Below are 24,222 nucleotides of genomic sequence, written 5' to 3' on the forward strand. Positions count from 1 at the left end.
GAGAGAGAGAAAGAGAAGGGGGGGAGGGAGGGAGGGAGGGAGAGAACAGGCTCATTTAGTATATCTAGATGTATATTTGTGTCTCTGTCTATTAAAATCCGTGAATTAGCACCAGTACTTTCAGTTTAACCACAGGGTTTATTCGGTTTCTTCCTTTCTATTCTGAAAACTGAGAAACCAGGCTCCTGTTAACTGCAATGCATTTGTTTATTTGATCAATCTTTTCCAGTGTAATCCACCTCCCATCTCCCCAGGTGGACCCTTCTAGTCTCATTCAGGTCTGACACCCGCCTAGGCCACCATGGTCACTCCTCCTCTCCCTCCCTGGTTGCTCTCTCTCTCTGATTGCTTTAGGTCTGAATTGTTAGGAAAGGGGAAATGAAGAGTTAAGGTTTATGTTAGATATTATGGACTATTGATAGTCCTCAGAGACTCAAGACATGAAGGAGAATAATTGTATTTCAGTGAGAAATTTTTTAGCAGCTGGGAATCATTTGGCCTTGACTAAAGGAAGATGAGGTAGGTGGGCCTTCTCTACCAGTTCAAAGTTACATAGCTCCTTGCTGTCAGATTCTAGGTGTTGAGGTTGAAGAGGGAAGGGGATGTGCTGTACTGACTGTGAAGGGTGAGGAGAAGAGGAAAGGTAAGAATAAGAATGACCAGCTGTGAGGCTGGTAGTGTGTGGTGTGGTATCAGTAATAGAGTGAGTGGGAGCAGGTCGCCAGAAGAAAGAGTCTGAGTTAAAGAAATCTTTCAAGGGTCAACAGTGTCATTAGCAGCTGAATGGTTCTGGTAAAGAAAGTTCATGGTGGTGGGAGTGTTTTACCTTTGACCATGAGTGGCTTCTTAAGAAAGTTAAAATGTATAGATTTTTTGAGGGAGGTGGGGAAGGAGGTGTGGGGCGGGGAGAGAGAGAGATTTGTTGTTCCATTTACTTAGGCACTCATTGGTTAAACCTTCTATGTACCCTGACCAGGGATGGAACCTGATACCTTGGTGTACCCAGACGATGCTTTAACCAACTGAGCTACTGGGCCAGGGTAAATACATGGGTTTTTAATGCAGTTGGAGCCAGATTTAACTTGGAGTCATGACTTCACTTTTTAATTTTCTTTAGCGATTAAGATCCAATGATCTTGTTCCATTAGGATGTCAGAGGATTGCTCTGTTAATTATGGAATTAAGTTATAAAAGTGGTTACTTTGGAGTGGGTGTTACTCATTGTTAGAGAAGATTGTGTGTGTTTTGTGCCTATATAGGCATTATTTTAAGAAATATTTTCTTTGGTTTGGGAAGGTTTGGAGAGGACCTTACTTAGAGAGGTGTGCTTATTGCTCAAGTATATGTCACGTAGTAAGAATGTTACCCGGTACCCAGCTTTCACATTTCAAGACTAGACAAAAAGAGAGTCATGTTTTTTCACAGCCATAATATACTTTGAGTTGTCAGATGGAACAAAGGTGTGTTCTTTGGTTTGTGTCATCGTCCACCCCCCCCCCCCCCCCCCCCAAAGGGATGGGCAGGTTGTGACTCCCAGGCAGGTCACCTTAGGGGCAAACTTTACCTGCTCAAAACTTCCTCTCACAGTAGTAGTGAGGATTTGGGCATAACCCAGATTGTTATTTTCCTTACTCATAAGTTTAAGGCATTGGACCAAAGGTTATAATAAGTGAAGCCAAGAAGATGTATACAACAACTTTGGAAAAATGCTCTGAGCACTGGAAATGCCTTCCTGTGTTTATGATGCAGGCAGTGAAATAGGTTTTGTTACTAGTGTTTAGTTGATATACATTAAGGATTTGCAGAGCATTGCACTCTTTCTCCTGTACTTTTTAGACCTGTGGTTTTAAAAGGATGAATGAGTCATTTTTTGTTTTACTTTAAAAATCATGTTTTTGTGAGGTCAAGTGTGTTTACTGGATCTGCCTCTAAAAGCCCAAAATAATTTCTATGATGCCTTTATCATCCTGGAAATCTAATGGATTTGATGACATTTGATGGCATATTTTAATACTAGAGGCCCGGTGCATGAAAATCCATGTACTGGAGGCGGGGGGCCCTCAGCCCGGCCTGCCCCCTCTCACAGTCCGGGAGCCCTCAGGGACAGGAGGCGACCCAACGATCAGGGGAAGGCAACACCCCCATCACAACTCTGCTGCTGCCACTGCCAGCAGCGCAAGCCTAGGTCGGCCCTGGTTACCTGCACCTCGGGCCAGCCCCGGGCAGCTGGGCAGCCACCATCCAAGGCTTGCCTGTGCCTTGGGCTGGCCCTGGAGGGCTGGGGGGCTGGGGGATTCCAGAGGTCAGCTCATGGAGTGGCTGGGCCTGTCTAGCTGCGGGCCCGGCCTTGCTGCATGCCTGCCACCCAGGTGGGGCTGAGGAGACTGGTGCTGTCATCTTTGAGGGTGTGGCAGTCAATTAGCATATTCCCTCCTTATTGGCTATGGGCCCTGCCATCATTGAGGGCACAGCAGTCAATTAGCACATCCCTCTTTATTAGATAGGATGTAATTGCTTGAGCTAAGAAAAACTCCTCTTTTGAAGAGGTAAGGGTTAAATAGATGATCCTTGATGTAGTGGTACTTTAATAATTTTCTTTCAATTTAGAATTAATGATAAGATATTAAATTTTTGTTGTTATAAAAGTATTTCATGTTCTTTTTGGAAATATCTGCAGACAGGATGGGAAAGTCGGCAAAAGAATAAACTTGACCTTGGCCAGTGTGGCTCAGTTGGTAGGAGCGTGCACCTAAATATGGCTCAGTTTAGTCCTGTGCACCAAAACATGGTGGTAGGTTCGATTCCTGGTTAGGGCACATACCCAGGTTGAGGGTTTGATCCCCAGTTGGAGCACATGCAGGAGGCAACTGATAGATTTATTTCCTTCCTTCCTTCCTTCCTTCCTTCCTTCCTTCCATCCTTCCTTCCTTCCTTCCTTTCCTTCCTTCCTTCCTTCCTTCCTTTTCCCTATCACCCTCTCCTCTCCCTCTCTCCCTTCCCCTTCCTCAAGTCACTTAAAAAACCTCAAAACTCAAAATACCCTCCCTCCAATCTCTCACAGACAACCACTGTTAGCCACCTCCTGGATGAGACTATTTCTAAATCTCCTGTGTGCATATGTGATAAGTGTCACTCCCTGAAATGGAATTGCATTGTTTTTTTACTTTTGCCCTCCGACTTTCCAGCGTCATAGGAATTAATACTGTCACATGAATACCTGTTCTATTTTCCGGACATCTTATCATTTATCTATCTAACTTTATATTTACATTTAGATGTGTTCCTCATTTTTTTTATGTCAACCACTGATGACACATGTCTTCACCTAAGTCTGTGCCTTCTCTGAAGTCTTTTCAGGAGAAGCTAACAGTTGGGAATCCCATGACCATTATAATACTTGTATTCTATCTATGTTTGTTCCTTTTTGCTGTGGATTCCAAATCAAATAGAGCTTGTCAGAGTTCCAAAGTTCATGTGCAGCATGAAGATGGCCAGTCACTCTATCACCCTTGGGTGACAGCAGGCACTGTTAGGAGTAAAGAATGCAGTTTTTAGTAAGCTCAGTATTAATAGGCAACAAAGTCTGGAATCAAATCAAAGACCTGGAAGTGGTATTGTTGAATGGTTACATATCATTCTTTTCTCCAGTCCCCTACTATTACTGGTAAATTTCTTGGCACTAATTTGCATATGGTAGAGAATAAATCTTGAGATCTTGGGGAAGACACCTGGCCAGCCTAAGACCATGCCTTTGCCCTACAACTCCATTCAGTGTCTTCAACGGAAAACTTGGGTGGTGAGAAACTTTCTACATCATTAGTAATACTGGGATGAGTGCAGATATGTAAACACAGTAGCCAGTCAGTCATTCAGGGATTAAGAAGCTTTAGGGATTTTTGACAATCTGTTTTAAGGCATCAGAGACCTCTTGGCTAAGTTTGGCAAGGCTCTCCTCCTTTCCTACCATGACCTGGATTTCTGAAGGGAGGAGAATTTTGCCTGCTTTGAAGGGGGTCCACATGTCTCTAGCCAGAGGCATAATTAGTATATTTCACTGGTACAAGCAGAGAAGAGGGAGAAGTGGGTATGAACCATGTGTAAATGCAGCAATTCATACCATCACTCCATTTTCTGCCATTAGTCTTGTTATTCTTAATGAGTTCTGTCATCTTCTCTTTGTTCTGACTGTGTTTATTAACAGATTAAAAAGCTTAATACAGCAGAGCAATGGCAGGTTAAGTGATTCTGTTATTTACATTTTTCTTTTTATGGGGCCCTGCAAACAAGGTGGATTCCCAAGGGGGATTCCTGAAAAATTCCCACCCACATAGTACACACTTCGTTCTTCTGACCTTGGGTGTCACAGTCCCGCGTTGCTGCATGTAGAGAATTGGGGGGGGGGGGGGGGTTTTTTTAAAAAAATATATTTTTATTGATTTCAGAGAGGAAGGGAAAGGGAGAGAGAGCTAGAAATATCAATGATGAGAGAGAATCATTGATCACTTGTCTTCTGCACGCCCCCCACTGGGTATTGAGCCCACAACCCTGCCATGTGCCCTGACTGGGAATCGAACCATGACCTCCTGGTTCATAAGTCGATGCTCAACCACTGAGCCACCGAGAGGGGGGTGGGGGGTTTTTAGTCAAGAACTGCACTCTCAGCCTCTGTGAATCAGTACTTTCTGTTTTGGGACTGTCTGCCTTTGTTTCCCAAGTCTTAGAGACTCTTCAGTGATCAGCTGTCATTCAGTTACTAATTCAGCAAGCTTTTATTGAATCCTTTTTATATGCCAGACACCTAGAAAACAGACTAGAAGCAAGAAAGCAGTATCATTGGGTGGGTGGGGGTGGGGATGTGCATATGTAATACTTGCAACAATAAAGATTTTTTAAAAAAAGAAAAGAAAGCCATATCAGTGTGGTAAGTGAAAGAGAACATAGCAGTAGACACATGCCATGCCAGGGAGGAGGTATGCACCTTGCCAGCAGGAGGCAAGTGGCACTCTGCTCAGGGCTGTAGGGGATGGCTGCAAGAGGAAGTGACATGAGTTGGATTTGTAGAAAGGGGGTGGGGCTTGGAAGGGGTTTGGCAGAAGCCCTGCACAGGCATGGATTAGTGTTGGGGTGTATTGCTTAGAGTGCCTCAAGTTAAAACCAAGCAGTTAGATGTGTCGGGTTCTGTGGGCCCTGGGCTAGATAGGAGGGCACTACCCAGGTTCTTCAGCTAAGAGGTGACTTAATATAACCTTTATTTAGTGAGATGATCTGGCAGCTCAGTGGAGAACTGTAGCTGCAGGAATGCCATCCCATGGGGTTATTGTAGGAATGCAGGCAGGAGGCTGTAGCCTTGGCCCAGGTGTCCCCCTTTGTAAGATGGGCATGCATTGTCTGTAGCACACAGCTCTTGTGGAGTGAGACAGGCCCAGATGGCACCTGTGGTAACCATCCCAGTGCACTTCACTTACTATTTACCAGTGAGCTTAGGCAGACATATATAGCGGAGAGGAGGAGGGTTCAATTTGAAATTTAGAAGGAACAATCTAAAAGACCATCTGAACAGACCTCAGGTACTAGAAGGGTGGTGTTTTCTCTAAAGACAGTTGCCAGCTTTGTGGGCAAGGAGCACATTTTGATAGAGTACTGGTTTGGGGTATTGAGGATGATAAATTCTAAGTAGGGCAAATGCAAAAGCCTGGGGTGATTTAGAGGTCACAAAATGAAAGGGGATTAACCTGCTAGAAAGCAATTAAGTAATCTCCAATTGCAAGGAACACTGTGGTGCTAATAATGAACTTCCTTGAGCAAAATGGGAACGTTTTACATTATAGGAGCTCTTCTGGGAGGAAGGCACAGGGTCAGAGTGGTACACAGCTGTTTCTTATGGATCCTTCTGTATGGTGTTGCATCTTAATTTTTGAGAATGGTTACAGTGAAAGTTTGCTCCAGAATGGTGTCTCACTGCCCTGAGGGTTTCGGTGGCCACCCTCTTTTCTCCAAGTCAAACCAGCCTTTTTCCTCATGTGCTTGCTTTTTCAATAGAGTGTGTGTTTCTTGGCTGAGTTTTGCTGAGCAAGTGATTTATTTGCCAGGATAGTTTATCAGGCTAGTTATGAAGAAATATGAAACCATGGAATTCTTAAGTGGGGAGGGGGAGGATGGATCCCTTTTAATTGTACTGAGGCCTTGATCAGTTGTTAAGGCTCCAAGACATTTTGCTCGGAGGATTGGCTCTACTCCCAGCCAGCTGGCCTCTGACCAGGCTGTGCCCTCCCCGAATATAAAGCAGCCCCCCTCCCCCCCTTCCCTGCCAGTGGCTGGGGATACAGGCTCTCAATCATCTCTAGATTTCCACCTACTTTATAGAGATTCCCTTAAATTTTCCAGTCCTTCTGAAATCCATGTAGAAAACGTAGATGAGGAAAATAAACTTTAAGTAAGTATAGTCCTGTTTTGTTTGCTGAGCATCTTGCTGGCTGCTGAGGCATCGATATTCTGACAGCACAAAGTTACTAGTATTCTTGTCCCAAATGCAAGGTGACCTTTCCCCCAGTATTCAGTTTCTGTGTTAGAATTTGTGGACACTGCATGGTGAGGAGAGCGCAGCCTTTATTGTTCAGAGTGGCTATGTGGTCTTGATGAAGTTACTTCCTCTCTTGTTCCACTTCTAAACTCATGGGTGGAAGTGGTGGGAGCTGAACCCATCGTATCTGCTATATGGTGTGATCTGTGCATTCCTTTGAGAAAAAAGAGATCCAGAGACCCCATTGTAGTTAATGGGATGTGTATTTGTTTGTGTATGTTTTAAGCCAACAATGTGTATAGAGAAGAATGTGGAAAAGATGAGTAGAGCAGTATTCCAGCTGTTAATTAAAAGATGCTTTGTCTTGGTGCTGTCTGCCTCGTCAGCACAGGAGTGGCCTTGTTGGGAGGGAAAGTGGTTCCTTCTCATTGCTGTGTCTGTGGTGTTAGGGCTGTTGAAGATAGAAGCTGTGCCCAGATGTTGGGCATTTCCTGAATGTGGGATCAATCAGATAGCCATAACTCGGGGTATACATGTGCCTAGGCCAGTGCCCAGGACTGGGCCTGAAGAGAGGAGGAATGTGGAGGAAAAGAATGGCCATGCTCTGAGCAGGTTATTACTTCATCCCTCTTTCTTCCTTAAAAAGACCTATGTGACTGAAGGTTTCTAACTCTTCATGGGGCATTACTCCACACTTATTCCCAAGTTCCAGAAATTCTAGCTGTTGAATTCATTTTGCATTCCCACACCTCTCTAGATTCTCATCACCAATGTGCTTACCTTCCATTTAGGAAACGAGATAGGAAGCCGACTGCCTCTGCTCTTGCCTGTGGGAGGAACGGTTTGAATTTATAGTTACGAGGTCTGGTCACTGAAGCCATGTGTGGGCCCAGGAATATCACTGAAGTGTGTGCATTGCCGATGGTGCTTTTGCATATGTTGCCTCCAGCTTTTAGACTGTCGCAGCTACTGTGGCTGAAGACATTGTGCTTGTCGTCCAGGCAGGTACACTGTGTCTCAGGAGACTGCCGAGCTGATGCCTCAGCCTATTTTGGGTCTCAAATGTGGAGCCCTTTTCAATGATTGGCATCTTTTTTTTTTTTTTTTTTTTACATAGGTACAGAAAAAGAAAATGCAAACCCAGGATGGGCCTCACTGCACAGGCAGCTCCCTCTTCTACGAGGAATAGGGCTCCCCTTTGTGTTTGGCTTTGGCTGGGGGGTCTGTTCCCCAAGCCCCGTTGCATGTATTCCTGGTGATATCAGAAATGACTTTAACTGAACGTTTTAAAATTTTGTTGTGATTTTCATGATTACCCTTTCTTTATGGCAAGTGATGATAATTTTCTGTTACAATGGAGATAAGTCATGCGAGTCATGAATGGGCATTCCTTTAAAGAAAATAGAAGCCCATGATTATCTGGATATGGCAAGTAATATTGTGGTGTATGGAAATGGCTGAAGTTTGGGAAATTCTTCTTCCCTTGTAAGTTGTAAAGGTCGTGTGTGGACAGCTGTCCCCAGCCTTTCAGGGCACTGTGTTTGTAGAGTGGGCAGGGTGAATGGAGACATCTGGTCTGGTCTGGGTCACTGGTGCCTACAGCAATGGCTGGTACAGACAAACCTGGATTAATGAACTGAGGCAGTTATTGCAACTGCTTTTTTCTGCGACTTTCTAGTTTCAATGAATGGAGCTTTCCTCTCCTTATGAAATCAGTAAGTAACTGTCTCTCTCTCCTTACCCAGTTCCACCCAGTTCATTTTGAAGTCTTGTTTTTCAGTTTAATATGATAGTAGGGGCTGATTACTTCTCATTCTCTTTATGTATCCTAAAGCTCAATCATGAAAATGCCAACTTTGTGAGCCAACCCAGAGTTTATGAGGTGAAGCTATAGAATTTGACTCCCCAGCTAAATGATGGTGTGCAGGGAATCCCTTTAGGGGCTTTCCAAAATAGAGCTGAGCTATGTTTAGCTTGTTAAGATAAAGAACTGGTCGGGGGAGGGAAGGTAATGGGAAGGAGGGTGTATGTGTACATGATTTACGGAGAAGAATCCAATTTTATAGAAACCACAGCCTAAATTAGCGAAAGCAAGCCTTTGGATTAAGATGATTTCTGTTGTGGTTGTAACATACCACAGTTTGATTTTTGTCCAGATGAAAACATTTGGTTTTCACTTCAGTAAATATTGTGGAGACATTGCCAGCTAATTCTGAAAAGTAATGAAATACGGCCTTGGCAAAGCACAGATGCGTTCTCCACTCCCGATTCCACTCATCTGATCCAAGTTCAGATTTTTTTTTCACATTTGCTAATGCACTTGAATAATCAGGAGAGAAATCTGCCTGTAATTTTAATAGAAAACTGTGTACATTTGATACACTTCTATAAAATATTGGTTATATTCCCCCCCCCCCCACACACACACACAATTCTGAACCCTTATAAGATACCTACCTTTCACTGATGACTTCTGAAGCTACAGAGTCTGTAAAGGAAACATATCAGGTAATTCTGTGCTCAGCCTCTCTCGCTGTCCTGCATAGGGCTTGCACCTCAGCTCATTCTCAACAGAGAGAGTCTCCCCTGAGAATACCAGGGTGAGACTCAAAACGAGGCCTGCTGAGCCCTTTCTGAGACCCCCTTATTTTCACAATTTTACTGCTGTTTTGCAGCAGGTGGTAGGAAAGTTTCTTTTCAGGAAGCATTTTAAGTTGTGAATTACCGCTCTTCTAGCTCTCTAGTCCGGTTACTACATTCTCATTTTCCTGAATGCTGGACCCATAACAAGCTTTTCAGATGTTTGCCTCCTCTGACATTTGAAAAGAAATTTTCCTAGTAAATTTTCTAGAGATGACGTGTACCTCTTATGTGCCAGGATGTATAAGTTGCAAACTATTTTTAATAAAACACACACACACTTCTATCTTCAGATACCAAATATTAATTTAAATTTCTGTTGACTTAGCATCAATATTATGTAATATATCCACTCATCCATTCTACAGTGAGGAATATGGGATAATTTTCACCTGTGATAAATAGTCCAGACTTCTGTGTGCTGTTAGGATCTTAAAATATCCTTTCCATTTTGTGAGTGTGTGTGTGTGTGTGTGTGTGTGTAGCAGATTCATCCTCCTCTAAGCTTACTTGTAAATTAGATGATAGAGCTTTTACCTAAGGTAGGAAGAAATAAATGTGTTCCATATGAATGTTATAACTAAGTTTGGCTTCTCAGATGGTTTAATTTTCTTTCTTTTAGTTGAGGTTGTTATATAATTATTTTCTAGGTATTAGCATATAACAGTCAGTGTTTCTCTGTTGCCTTGATTTTTTAAATATGAGATGATCTTAACTGATTTTGTCTCCAGGAGAAAGAAAGAGGTTGCTTTTGCAGTGCTGCGGTTTTTGCTGGCCTGAACTGCTAGCTCTGCCTCTCCATTATGTTGCAAATGTACATGCCCGTAGGTTCTTAGAGGGGTTTACAATAGCTACTTGGTGACAGAGCTTTGGAGTCCGCAGCATCAAAATCTGAGGATTTAGTCTCTTCCACTTGCTTCATTTTGACTACAGGTATAAAGAGCTCCTTCAGGTTCTGGAGGCCTCTTCCCTGTGGGAGAAGCCAATAGTTCATGAGGCTGCTCCTGGTAGGCAGGTTATGGATTGGCAGTGGCCTCTTGCATGAAACCTGGAAGGAGAATTAACCATACCCGGGGAGAGTGGTGTTCCTGAGTGGCACCTGCCAGGGGGAAGAATGGGTGCCAGCCTAATATTTGAACTAATGGCCATTAGTAGTCTACTCACCTCCAGCTAAAGTTCATCATTACTGAGCAGTGATCTTTCTCCTCCACTGTCCCTTCTCCCAGGAGTCTTCCTTCCCTTTTTCATGCTAGCCTCTCCATTCCCCAACTGGTTTAACCTTTCTTTACTGTTTCTTCTTTGTTGGTGCATATCTTTAGGTCCAGACCAACATGTAAATCACCTGAATAGAACCCAAATCATCTTTTAGTGGAAGGCAATCTGCTTCTGTCCCCTGTACCCCCATGCTTAGAAGAAACCATGTCCTTTCTGACTGCAGAGCTGGTTCCATCAGAAGGACTTTGCATTCTTCTGAGTTTCAGATGAAGAGCAAATCACTCAGAACCCCTTCATTCTTTACTGTTGTCTTGTCTCCTATTTTACATTTCTCTCATATTAGCCTCTGGCTTTCTTTTAGAACACCTAGCCACTTATTTCAGTTTATTTATATTTACTGAGAAGCTGTTAAAACAAATCCTTTTAGAAGATTGGTTGTTTTCTGCTTTTGTTGAAGAAATTACCCTATACTCTTTCTTTAGGGTATTAACGAAACTTGGATGCTTGAACTGAGCTTCTAGACATTTTCTCCATTTTAGTTCTTTGAAACATAAACTCAGTGTTCTACCCATCCTCTCCAAATCTGAGTGTAAGGAATGTGATTGCTGTCTCATGCTGTTCACTTAGCATTTGAGGTTTATAAATATCCTCGACAGATCCTGTAAGTGGAAGTTACTTCCTTGTTTCTTTCTCATATGGTCCAGGTGGATTTTACCTGATTCTCTTGGAACAGAATATTTTTATGAGTCTTACTTTCCCCTATTTTTACATTATTCCCAAATGACCCCAGTTGCAGAATTTATGGCATTTTTCTGCTGCAGGGAGAAGGAGGAAGGCCGGGGTGGGGGTGGGGGTGTGTGATAGCTTACTTCCTGAAAGACATGCCAAAACCCTGTTTCCCTCCAACAGATAGCAGAGTCAGCTGTGGAAGTTACTGCAGGGTCTGCACAGAAACCTGCTTTTTTTGATACTGACCCAGCTCTCTGATTCTCTAATTTTAGCCATCGGTCAGTGCCTTCGAGGTAGAGTGTAGGAAGGCTCTTTAGGAGAAATTAGACATGGATATTTCGATCTGGAAGGAATTGGAAGGGATTATTAAACCTATTCCCTCACATTTTACCATAAAGGGAAATTTAACTGCTGAGTTCATAACTTCCAAGTGTTGAAGTTCCCGCTGTGTCTGTCTGATAGCATGTAACCTGTATGGCTTATGTCATGTTACATGCTAGGATGAGTTGCAGCCTATGGTTGAATTTCTTTTTTTCACTCAAAACTGCTTGTGAGTAAATGACGAGAGTTCCTTCTGCTTTTTCATAAGTACTTACAAAGGTAGACTTAGGAAGAAGGATGCAGCAGTATTGGTGTACCGGTAAGTGGGGAGTCCTGACTGCAAGGCTCTGCTTGAAAAGCTGGGATGGGTGACATCTCATTTTCCTGGTCATCGTCAGTCTTGTACTAATTGTGAAACCACATAGAACAAGAATGAACATGTTGTTCCAGTGGAAATATAGCTAACTCTTATATGATTAAATGATTTCCCCCAGAGTCAGTTTTAAGAACCTTTTTTCTGTTGAAAACTTGCTTCTAATTGGACATGATTGGGAGGGGAGGGGTTGTGGCAAAACCACGGAAATGGCTTCTCTTAGACTATATCCAATTCTGTTATCCACTGAGGTCCTCCCCCCCCCCCCCCCCCCCCCCAATACATTCCTTTGGAGTTTCATTTCCACCCAGTGGTGAGACCCTCGTCACTTCTGTGGGTTTTGAATATTGGAAGGTCATCACTGCAGCAAGACGGGAGGGGACTGGAGGCATCTGTTCTGTTGCGTTTCTGCAGGTGGGTGTTTGGTTTGCCACTCCAGTCCCTGCTGCTTCTGATTCATTCCCATCTCCTCGTAGGAGCATATGGTTCTGAATTTGGACAGGAATGGTTTTTACCATTATAGTTGCAGTGTGAGATCTCCATTTGGGAAGGAGAGCAAATTGGTTACTTATATCTTTATTGATGTGACCAGTGTGTTAGCTCATTCACAGTAAAGTGGGCAAGAGAGGAAATGAATTTCACATATTTATTACTTTTTTTGCTACTTGTTAGTGGCTCTCCCAGAAATATTTTATGAGAAAGAAGATTGAAGTTGTTATGGACAATAACCCAGAATAGGCTCTTGTCCTTAACACTTTGATTAGATGTTTTTATTTTTTTATTTTTCTTACTCAATTCAATCTTTGGTGGTCTTCCACCCACCCCCGAACTATTCAGATGAAATTCAAAAAATTTTGCTTTCTTATGTTTGGTGAATGGCATCATATAGCCCCTGCTGGGGTAGTTTTGCTTGAAATCTGTTGAAAGGACGCAGATGGAGGATATTTTCTGGAGGGTATTTGAAAAACAGATAAAAAAAAATGACAGTAGAGAGGAATACTTTGTTTTGTCTGCTCAGTCATGAGGATTTAGGTGTGTAACTTAGTAGGTGTCTGTTCGTAGTGCTGCTTCTGGAAGGGTGAGCATCCAGGCCTATGTTGATGAGCCTCTTTCTTAAACCTCCCAGGCTCTCCTGCGCTGCCCAACAGCATGGTATATTTCGGAAGCTCTCAGGACGAGGAGGACGTTGAGGAGGAAGATGATGAGACAGAAGACGTCAAGACAGCCACCAACAATGCTTCATCTTCATGCCAGTCAACCCCCAGGAAAGGAAAAACCCACAAGCACGTCCACAATGGGCACGGTAGGATTAGTGTGGATTTTGAGTTTTAAAAAAAGAAAAGAAAAAAAAAAAAAGATAAAGCCCTGGCTGGTGTGGCTCAGTTGGTTGAATGCCCCGTGCACGAAAAAGTCACCAGTTGGATTCCTGGTCAGAGCATATGCCGGGGTTTCGGGCTTGATACCCAGAAGGCAGCAGTCGATCATTGTTTTTCACATCAATGTTTCTCTCCCTTTCACTTCCTCTCTCTCTCAAATCAATGAAAACATATATTTTTAAAAATAAAATCCAAAGCTTTGGGTGACAGAGCTGGAACAGGTCGTCTGTTAAGAAGATGAGATGATGACAGCTTGTCAGTGGTAAAGCTAGTTCTGTATACTTCTCTAAGTGTATGACACTCTAAGGGTGAAGAGATTAGTGTTACGTGGTAGAGGCAAGTCTATTCTAGATAAGTAGATTTTCAAGATGAGTATAGATACTGTTATATTGTGGAGATGATGATAAATTCCCTAAGAGCTGCAGATACTAGGAATCAGAAGAGATTCCATCTAATCAAGAGGGTTAAGAAGGTTTCATGAAGAAAGTTTTGTGATCAACTTACTGTGATTTCAGCAGATGGAGCTAGTTTAGAAAGGAAACCATTATTCAGCCTATGAAATCAGGTAAATGCAAATATATTATGAACTAGACTGATTTTTTTCCTAGAATGTTATAGAAGGAGTAGGATAAAAGGTTGGATCTCTGAGAGAGGAAACTAAGTTGACTTAAGTAGAAAGTGCCTAGTGATTTTTCAGCAGGGAAGTGACTTAATTGGAAATGTGTTGTGAAGAGATTAAGCTGGCATTGATTATGAGGATTAAGTAAAGGGAAGTGACCTGAAGAAAAGGAAACATATTGGAAGGCTGTAATTGTAGGCAATGACCTAGTCAGAGGTAACGAGGGGCTAAAAGTTGGTCATGGCAATATAAATAACAGGGATATCAGTATAAAAATGAGGAGGCACAGATGGAAATATGGCCGGGTGGTGTTGAGAGGACTTGATGGAGAACTGAATTAGCATGGGGTGGGGGAAAGAAAGTAAGAAAAGCAGAGTGAAGCAATGACAGTGGGGTAGGAGATCTGATGGATGTTTTCTCTGGAGCTCCTATCTGGAACTCTGCTAGACATTGTATTTCATGCAGGACTCAAGAGACCCTGTGAGGTAGGGAGCCTTGTGTACAATTGGTGGAAAGTTACTGCTACCATTAGTGATTGAAAGAAAGAAACGTTTCTCATTTTTCTCTACACCCTGCACAGTGCACCAGGTGTCTTTCTGGACTCAATGAGAAATAGAGGTCCGAGACAAGCATAGCTTAGACATGCTTGAAATCTGTCTGCCTCTCATTATTGTTGGACTTCTCTACTTTGTCAATTTAATGATTGTTCATCTTTTCCACTTCTTTCTTATGCCTGTTTTTTTAAATGGTCTATAAACATGGTAAAGATGAGACCCACGTCTTAAAGATTTAGAGTTTGGTTGGGGCAATGTGGTTAATAATCCCAGAGCATAAATAAAAAGTGGCGACTTATTTTTAACCTTTCAGGAAAAATTTTTGGATGTGTTCAATATTTTTTTGTTTGTTTTTTATTTGAGGGAGAGAAAGAAACAATCGATTTGTTGTTCCACTTATTTATGCATTTGTTGGTTGATTCTGTTTTTAAAAATATTTTTTAAAGAATAGTTTATTGATTTTCACAGAGAGGAAGGGAGAAGGAGAGAGAGAAACATTGATTGGAGAGAGCAGCATCGATCTGCTGCCTCCTGCATGCCCCCTACTGGGGATCAAGCCCACAACCCAGGCATGTGACCTTGACCTTAAATCGAACAGGCAGCCTCCTGGTGCACGGGATGATGCCAGTTCTGACTTATATGTGCCCTAACTGGGAATCAAACCCTCAACCTTGGCATATGGGGACAATGCTCTAACCAACCGAGCTACCTGGCCAGGATCAGGATAAAGTTTTTTATCTGCAGTATGGTCACCAAGAAATCTTGATAATTGAAGGAGCTGTATACCTGATTTGGAATACAGGTACAGGTGTAGAGATGACCCGTGAAATTCCACATAAACTGGAATATTACCTAGTTGTGGAATGGTGGCACATTGACCACCAGTTTGAGGGTCCACTTCGGGATAACTGGGAACCACAGGGTAGCGTTGAGAATATACGCCCTGCTAGTCAGGAGGAAGAATTCAGATATAGAGAATAGGGAGCTGTTGATGATTTTAGATGTGGCAATAAGATGAAACAGATCAGGGTCAGAATGATTCCTCGAGCAGCAGGGTTTAGTCTGAAGAGAAAGGAGAGAAGACGAGAGTTCAAGGATTCCAGCCAGGAAACAGCCGCTGAGAGGCTGGACTGGAGAACATACAGCAATGCAGAAGAGTGCAAGGGGCATTTTGAAGCAGAAATAGTCAGCTTTTCACAACTGTCTGAAGAGGCAGGGTTGAAGGTAATAGAACAGGAATTGGGAAGGGAGTTGATTTGGCGCGAGTTAAGAACTTTATTATCTGTTGAGCTTGGGGTGATGGTGAAAGACAGAAGAACTACAGAGAACAGATGGACTTTATTATTGTGGAGCTGCTGGTTGAAGCTGTCAGGATGGATGAGCTTCCTGAGATAGAATGAAGCAAGAGGGAGACTTGTAGAGTTTTTTTAAAAAAGTAAATCTTGAGAAAGTATTTAATCTTGTAGTTTTACTTTTTTGGTTTAATATGAATCAAGAGTAGTAAATATGAACAAAACAGGAAGTTAGACTCCTATCTGGTAGTCTGTGTCCATGTAGTAGACATATATTTCATCAGTTTTGTGTGATGTTCCCTCATTCTCTGCCTGTGGTTGGGCTGGTGAATCCCCAGTCATGCTAATCAGGTGAAGCAGTCCCCTGTGTGCTGTGCAGTTGTGGTTAGGTCCTCAGCTCCCTTTTTACAGATTATTTGAGCTGCTGGTTGACTAGACAATTTTCTCATAGATTCAACTTACAGTGTCAAAAATTACCATCTTTTGTGTGTGTGGATACTCTTTTCTTATCTTTTTACATGAGCTGCAGGTTTATAATGTGAAGTGGCAGTGAGTTTCTGCAAGCAAATCACAGGGAGTTACGTGAAGGTGGTGGGATGAGGGTGAAGGAACTGGCTGAATTCTCAACTAAGGCAGGAGGATAACAATTTTACATTGACCACTGTCATTGTCATAAATAGAGAACAAACATGGGCAGCGGTTCCCATGACAGCTAGAAGTTGTGGGTTTTGTTTGTTTTGCTTTGCTTTTGCTGAGTCCCATTTCTTTGTAAATGTAGAGCAGAACTCCTTGAAATTCCTTGTTATGTTAACCATCCTATCTAATAAAAGCATAATATGCAAATTAACTGTCACTCTGACACAATGATGGCAGTGCCCATAGCCACAAGATGGTGGCACCCAGTCCTCTCAGCCCCGCTGGAGTCCTCCAGTGCTGGGGAGCGGCCGCTGAGAGCAGGGCCTGCTTGGCCGTTGTCCGTGGCGACCCGGGAGCGGCCAAGTGGGCCCCATAGACAGCAGAGAACCACGGGGAGCGGGCCTAAGCCATCAGTAGGACACCCCCTGAGGGTTCCTGGATTGGAGAGGGTGCAGGTCGGGCTGAGGGGACCCCCCCCACCCCCCGCACGAATTTCGTGCACTGGGCCTCTAGTCTATATATATAAAAGGCTAAGAGGGAAAGTGTCCCCTTGGGAGTTCGACCCGGAGAATGGGAGTTCGATCGCTTGCTATGATGTGTGCTGACCACCAAGGGGCAGTGTGGAACATGGTGGGCATCGGCGACGCGTTGCGACCTCTCGCCAGCTACCTAGGGGCGGGGGTGATGGGGATGGAGGTGTGGTGAGAATGCAGGGTGTCCGCTGAGCTGGCTCTCACTCCCCCTGCTACCCAGGGCTCACACATCGGTGAAGCCCTCGTGCTCAGGTGCTGGGTGGCCATTATGAGCCCAGGCCGCAGCTGCCGAGACCACAGGGGCCGGTCTATGAGGCCAGCCAGGAGAGAGCGCACTACCCGCCTAGCTTCTGTGCAGCGCTGCTGGGCGGCCCAGAGGCCCACTGTGTCCGGCCGCACTCACCGCATCTCCGTGTGGGGACTCGGGCACCGTGACTCAGGCGGAGGGGGGCATGTGGGGGCCCAGGTACAGCCCAGGGCCCAGAGGTTAGATGGGACCTGCCTTTCCACACCAGACGCTCGCGCTCGCATTTCAATCGCCAGCCAGGCCTAGGGACCGCACCCATGCATGAATTTCATGCACCGGGCCTCTAGTGAGTTATAAAAAAGGATGTTTGTTTAAATGTGATGTATGATGACAGAATGAAACAGATAAGTGCTAGAGAGGGTTCATTTGTGATGGGAAGTTCTCGGTGGAAGTACAGAAGGGGTTTACCTGGCATTAGACCAGTTCTTTCATCTTTAAAGAAAGCAGATAGATAGTAGGTGATTTTGTACATGAGAAACATGTTAGACCCAGGCTTACCCAGGACCTGCTCTTGCCAACTTGTTTGTTCTGTCTGGAATTCAGAAGAGGCTGCCTTCGTGTTTAGAAAATTGAACCTTTCCTCAGTTTCTGAGAGCACCTGCTGAGCTTCAAGCTTGGTTAGACTTGCAAGGTGCTGATGCCTAATTGCCTAATGAACATGGGCTGGTGTCAGAGTGCACCCAAGTTGCGCACATGAGCAGTTGAACTTGCCACTGCCCAGAATGCATTAGAAGGCCCAGAGTGAGATACCGGCCACATCAGGTGAACCATGATGCTCTTATCCTGCATCTTGTGCTGCTTCTACTTCTCACTGCCATTCTCTTATTTGAGGGATTGCCTGATGAGCGTTGGCACCATTTTTGAGTTTTCTGCCTGTGAGGAAAGAAAAGGTGGGGCCCAGTTTGTGAATGAGATAAGGGCTGGGCTCTTCCTTTCCCTGCCATGCCTAATTTTCCAAAAAGTAAAACCTAGAGACCATCTCCATTTACTTTTGATTTCTGATCTAGGTAAAGAATGTACAAGTGTTAAAGTAGATTTTCTAACAAGAATAACCTGCATGAGGGCATAATAATTGTGTGGTGTCAAGCAGGGCCTCAGAATTGTTGACTCTTTTCACACAGGAAAGTGCAGAGCAAGCTGCTGTTGCTGTTTTGTGTTTCTCTTGGTGTTTCCTTACTTTGTATGCCAGGGGTGTTGAGTCATGTTAGAAAGTTTAACAACATCTGTATTCTCTCCCAGGAGGATCCCCCTCACTGAAATGTGGAGAAAGAAATGCACAGAGTCCAGCTGCAGTGGCTCAGTGGTTGAGCGTCGAACTATGAACCAGGAGGTCGTGGTTCAATTCCGGGTCAGGGCACATGCCCGGGTTGCGGTCTCAATCCCCAGTGGGGGCCATGCAGGAGGCAGCCAATGATTCTCTCTCATCATTGATGTTTCTATCTCTCTCTTCCTCTCCCTTCCTCTCTGAAATCAATTTTATATATATCTCACAGAAAACAAAATATGGAAAACTTAACACTATTACTGGGCAGCTCTGGCTAGAAACCCTGATTGGGCCACATTTCTGGGAGAACAGTTTTATGTAGGCTGTGTAAATCTGAAGACACTAGAAACCACAGTGCTGATTGTGTCTCACTTTATCTTGTTTGTCCCCAAAACTTGAAGCCTAGTGAAGCAGCAGGGGTTCCCTTCAAAGCAGGAGCCAGAAGCAAACACACTCCAGCTCACCCTGTTTCCTGCCATATCTCCTGGGCCTGTCTGGGACAGCACTTCACTTTTTTGAGTAGAAGCCTGATCCAGTAGTCTCCTGCAAGAGCCTGCTGTCCACAGGCAGATGTTGAATTTTGCAAACATTACATAGGACTCTGATGTTCTCATTTATAATCTACTGAACATCCTAATGGAAATGAACTTGTTTATTAAAATTCATAATCTAAAGTGACAAGGATAGCATCACCTGGCCTTTAAGCCTTGGGTTCACACTTAGATGTTACAGTAAGAAGGCCCCCAGCAACTTCTGTTTCAGCAGCTCTTCAAAGTTTCCAAAATACTCTTCATATACAGAGTCTCAGGTGATCATAAGGACAGAGCTCTTTGGGGAGGTAATTATTATCTGGAACAAAACAACATGCAAAACAGTTTTGTAGTATTTATGTCAGAAGTTGGTATTTGAAATGGCTTAGTTTTTGCAAAGTTCTCATAATTGGTTATTTTTCCCAGTAGGATAAGTGTGGTAGAGCAGAGGAAATAATACATTTGTTTGGAATGAACTTGGCTTTGTGTTTTCCTCAGTGTTGTCACTGTGGTGAGGCGTTTGTCACCCTTTGCAGAGAGAACTCGGTGAAAGTTCATTGCTCACATTAGCCACGTATTGTATATTCTTCAAATGCTTTTCTGCACTTAGGAGAAATAGAAGTGGTGGCAGAGACCATTGTTCCTTTGTATGCTCATCTCATTGTGAACAGGGGCATTTCTCCGAAGCCTCTTTAAACAACATGCCATTAGATTCCCAGCTGGAATGATTTCATTGCTTTTGGATTCACATGGAGGCATGTTGTGTGAGGGGCAGAAAGCAATCATTTGGGCTGAGTTGACCACATTTATGCTCTGTGGTGGCCTCCAAGGTGCCCTTCTCTGGGTGGTGGAGGGGTGGCTGTACAGGACCAAGTTCCCACCTTAGCTGCCCAGTAAGATGCATTCTAGCTGACAGATGTTTTTTTCTTCATTGACACTTTCATGGAATATCCTCTTGTCCTTTCTTTAACCTCTGGCAGCTCCTTTGTTTTGTTTTGTTGTTGTTGTTTTCCTGTTGAGCTGAGTGACTATTTTAAACAGTTGGAATATGGGCTGGGAGTTTATTTTTGAGAGTGCAATCCATAGAGAGTCAGGTTATAAAGTATTTGTTCCTAACCACCACCACTTTGCACACAGGCCATGCAGCATGGTGGTTGAGGGCATGGTGCTGGCTCTTATCATGGCTGCAACCGCGGGCAAGTTTTCTGTTTCTTAATTTTCTTACCTTTAAAGAATAGATAATATGAGTCTTTTTCATAAGTTTTTGTGAGAGCCAAATGAGTTAACATATTCAAGAGCAGTGCATGGCAGTTTGAAAGCGCCTTGTTGGCTATCATTGTCAACACCCACATGTGACTGAGAAGATCAGGGAGCCTACAACCTTGGAATTGATAAAAGGATTCTGGAAGGTTAGCATGTTTACATGCCTGGCACACAGTGAGGGCTGTGTGTGTAACCTTATTGACCTCACCAGAAGTGCGGTTTCAAGTGTGATCCAAGGTCCCCAGTAACATGTCTCCATTCACATAACAGGCCTGTCCCCATTTCTTTTCACTTTCCTTAAGCATTTGTTCCACTAGTCCATGCAGTGTCTGTCTGTCTGTCTGTCTGTCTCTCTCTCTCTTTCTCTCTCTCTCTCTCTCTCTCTCACACACACACACACACACACACTGACAGGTCCAACTAGGCCATGTGCTTTGCTGGTGGAAAAGAAACTCCTGGCTCAGATTTGTCTTCCTACGCAGGTGTCATTGGGCTAGTTATTCAGTATCTTTAAGCCTCAGTTTCCCTGTCTGTAAAATGTTGATAACACCAGTTTTTTCGGTTAGGGTTAGAGTTGGGGAGGAGGGAGAATAGGAAATGCCCATGGCATTTTATTTTGAGGTGATGAAAACGGTTTAATTTACAGGATGGTAATGGTTGGGCAGCTCTGTGAATATGCAGAAATCCATTGGGTGGTACACGTTAAGTGGGCATTATAGCTTATTGAAGACTAGAGGCCCAGTGCATGAAATTCGTGCGAGGGGGCGGGGGAGTCCCTCAGCCCAGCCTGCACCCTCTCCAATCCAGGACCCCTCGGACATCCCTCTCGCAATCCGGGACTGCTGGCTTTTAACCACTTGCTTGCCTACCTGCCTGATGCCCCTAACTGTTCCCTGCCAGCCTGATCACCCCTAACCTCCTCTGCCTGCTGGACTGATTGCACCCTAACTGCTCCCCAGCCAGTCTGATCACCCCTAACCGTGTCTGCCTTGGCCCCACCACTGTGGCTTTGTCTGGAAGACTTCTGGTCTAATTAGCATATTACCCTTTTATTAGTATAGAGTCTGTTAGGCCTGAGTGAGTGACAGACACAAAGCACAGTCCTGACCTGTGGGGAGTCCCGGTGAGTGGGGACTGGCTACTCCTGTGACTGGGCTCCTGCCCATGACTTTTTCTTTTAAAAAATATAATACCATGCAGTTGTGAAGAAATTAGTATCGTGTTAGATTCCTGGAACCTTTAATCAATTTTGTTGTCCATAGTTGGCTGGGATGTTTATATCATGACATTGTAAATTGAATTGCTGAGCTGTTCACCAGACTGCTCAGTATTTATTATTTTCAGCTAAATTCATCTGGCCTGCCTTAAGTGGAATCTTGAGTCATTTGGGAAGTTGTGTTGTTTCCCAAGACTAAAATGTGCAGGTGGAGTCATCTTTTTCCTGGCTAGAAGGTTGGAGGGACTTGTATGTGATAGATAGAATAGCGGACCCCTGATATTCATTTGGAGAACCTTGAAAATAGTCCTTATTTCAGGGCAAATATTTCTATATTTAGTTTTTTGGGTTTTTGTTTTTTTTTTGTAAAATACTTTTATTTGGAAAATGACCAATTTTCCTTGTATAATTGGCCGTGCATATATGGGGTACCTTCCAGTTGAAAACATTTTTAAGGTGTCTGTCTCTGTGTGTGCTAAGAATGGTTAGAGTCCTTGTTCACATCCAGAGGTAGGCCAGAATCATGCACTTCAGATGTGGTTGGCCATCCCCTTGCATACAGGGTTTTATGAAACCCCCATCTGCAGAACACTTTATTCACCTGTCCTTCCAGAGTTAATGCATGCCCCCCTCTGAGTAAAACCCCTAGTTCTATGCTCTTTGTCTTGTTTCTGAGAGTGACAGAGCATGAAATCCCTCTGCCCACTGCCTGCAGTCCCCAAAGGCCATCTGCCCAGGTGTTCTCCCCCCTGGCACTTTGGAGAATGCTGCGAATGCCTTAGAGCCCCTTGATGTGGGCACCAGCTGTGGTGCTAGTCACCAGCTATCAGTCTTGTCCTTTCCTCAGCTCCTTTGGGGGCCAAGTAGGCCAAGGAACCATTTTTCAATGACAAAAACCATTCATCCTGGTTTATAGTCTTTCTGTTGCCCTGACCTTTATATTCGCATAAAGGTCATATGCCCTTTTAAACTTTAGTATCAGAAGTTATTAGGAACAGATGAAAGAAACATGTTTAAATGGCAATTCTATCCAACTCTGGTAGTTATTTTTCATCATTGCACATATGTATTCACAATTTTATACCTGCAACCAAATTCTGATAAACAAAAAGCCATTCTATGACTTACAGAATATAAGTTCTGACATAGAAACGAAAATTCAATTTGCTTTGAAAATCTTTTGTAATGGATTTTTTTCTTGTTCTATGTATAGCCAAAGAGCTAGGATTTGACTCTGCAGAAGTTCAGGAGGGGTTTCACAAATACGCCTTAAACCAGTAGAACAGGCATGTGGTGCTGGAGTCAGGGGTGCACTGAGTTACTGTGGGTGTTGTCTCTTGCATTTCGGAGTGAGGTTGGTGCTGAGAATGGGTGAGCTGTGCTGCGAGATCTTAAGGGGGCTCCTGCTCCCTTAACTGTGCCCTGCTGCCTTCCTTGGTTTCACATGTGAATGCGGTCGCTGAGTTAGTGGAGCTGTTTTTGCCCACGGCAAACTGGGTTACAGCACTCACACAGGCTGCATGAAAAAACCCTTTGGAACTGCTGGCACAGGTTGGCAGACATTCCATTGTTTTCAGACAATAGTGACTCAAAATTGAACTGCCTCCAGGGAGCAAGTGCAGCTCTTGTACCGGTAACAAGGATTTAATGCCAGCCAATTGATGGAGTCTGTCTTCCCCAAGTCGGACGCCTTGTAATGACATGAAGCTTACATTTAAATATCTGGCTCGAGATCAGAAACTTGGCGGGCTTCTCTTTTCCTTTCCATAACATTTTCTTCATTATTTACAACTAGAGGCCCGATGCACAAAATTCGTGCACTCAGGTTGGGGGGGCCCTCAGCCTGGATTGCAAGACAGCACAGGCCAGGCTGAGGGACCCCACCATTCCACGATCGGGGCCAGGGAGGGATGCGGGAGGTTGGCCTCTGGGGAGGGACCCCGGGAGAGCTCCAGGGTGTGTCCAGCCCATCTCTCTCAGTCCCTATTGGCCAGACCCAAGCAACCAGCTAATCTACCGGTCAGAGCATCTGCCCCTGGTGGTCAGTGCATGTCATAGCGAGCAGTTGAGCGGCCTTAACATATCATTAGCATATTACACTTTGATTGGTTGAATGGCTGACTGGGCGACCAGACACTTAGCATATTAGGCTTTTATTATATAGGACTAGTGGCCCGGTGCACGAAATTCGTGCATGGGGAGGGGGGGGATTGTCCCTCAGCCCAGACTGCACCCTCTCCAATCTGGGATCCCTCGTGGGATGTTTGACTGCCAGTTTAGGCCCAATCACAGGGATAGGGCCTAAACAGGCAGTCAGACATCCTTCTCAGAATCCAGGACCACTGGCTCTTAACTGGTCGCCTGCCTGCCTGATTGCCCCTCACCACTCTGCCTGCCGGCCTGCTCGCCCCCAACTGCCCTCCACTGCCAGCCTAATTGCCCCCAGCTGCCCTCCCCTCCTGGCCTAATTGCCCCTAACTGCCTGTGTCTTGCCTCAGCCACCATGGCTTTGTCCAGAAGGAGGTCTGGAAGGTCTCCCGGTCTAATTAGCATATTACCCTTTTATTAGTATAGATCATTGGTCAGCAAACTCATTAGTCAACAGAGCCAAATATCAACAGTACAACGATTGAAATTTCTTTTGAGAGCCAAATTTTTTAAACTTAAACTATATAGGTAGGTACATTGTTATTAACTTAATTAGGGTACTCCTAAGGCTTAGGAAGAGCCACACTCAAGGGGCCAAAGAGCCGAATGTGGTTCTTGAGCCGCAGTTTGCCGACCATGGGTATAGATGATTCACTTTTTGTCCCTTTGATTTGCTTTGGGGGAGG

At 44.2% G+C, this 24,222-nt stretch overlaps 1 protein-coding gene across 1 annotated transcript in view; it reads left to right on the forward strand.

Moving 5' to 3' along the window:
• Positions 1-24,222, forward strand: part of JARID2 (jumonji, AT rich interactive domain 2) — a 118,388-nt gene that overhangs the window by 48,410 nt on the left and 45,756 nt on the right. The window contains exon 3 of the mRNA XM_005873020.2: positions 12,925-13,101. Coding sequence (XP_005873082.2) covers positions 12,925-13,101 — 177 coding nt within the window. The remainder of the gene's footprint in view (positions 1-12,924; positions 13,102-24,222) is intronic.

The sequence above is a fragment of the Myotis brandtii genome, unplaced genomic scaffold (genome assembly GCF_000412655.1).
Source record: "Myotis brandtii unplaced genomic scaffold, ASM41265v1 scaffold398, whole genome shotgun sequence".
NCBI classification, from domain to species: Eukaryota; Metazoa; Chordata; class Mammalia; order Chiroptera; family Vespertilionidae; genus Myotis; species Myotis brandtii.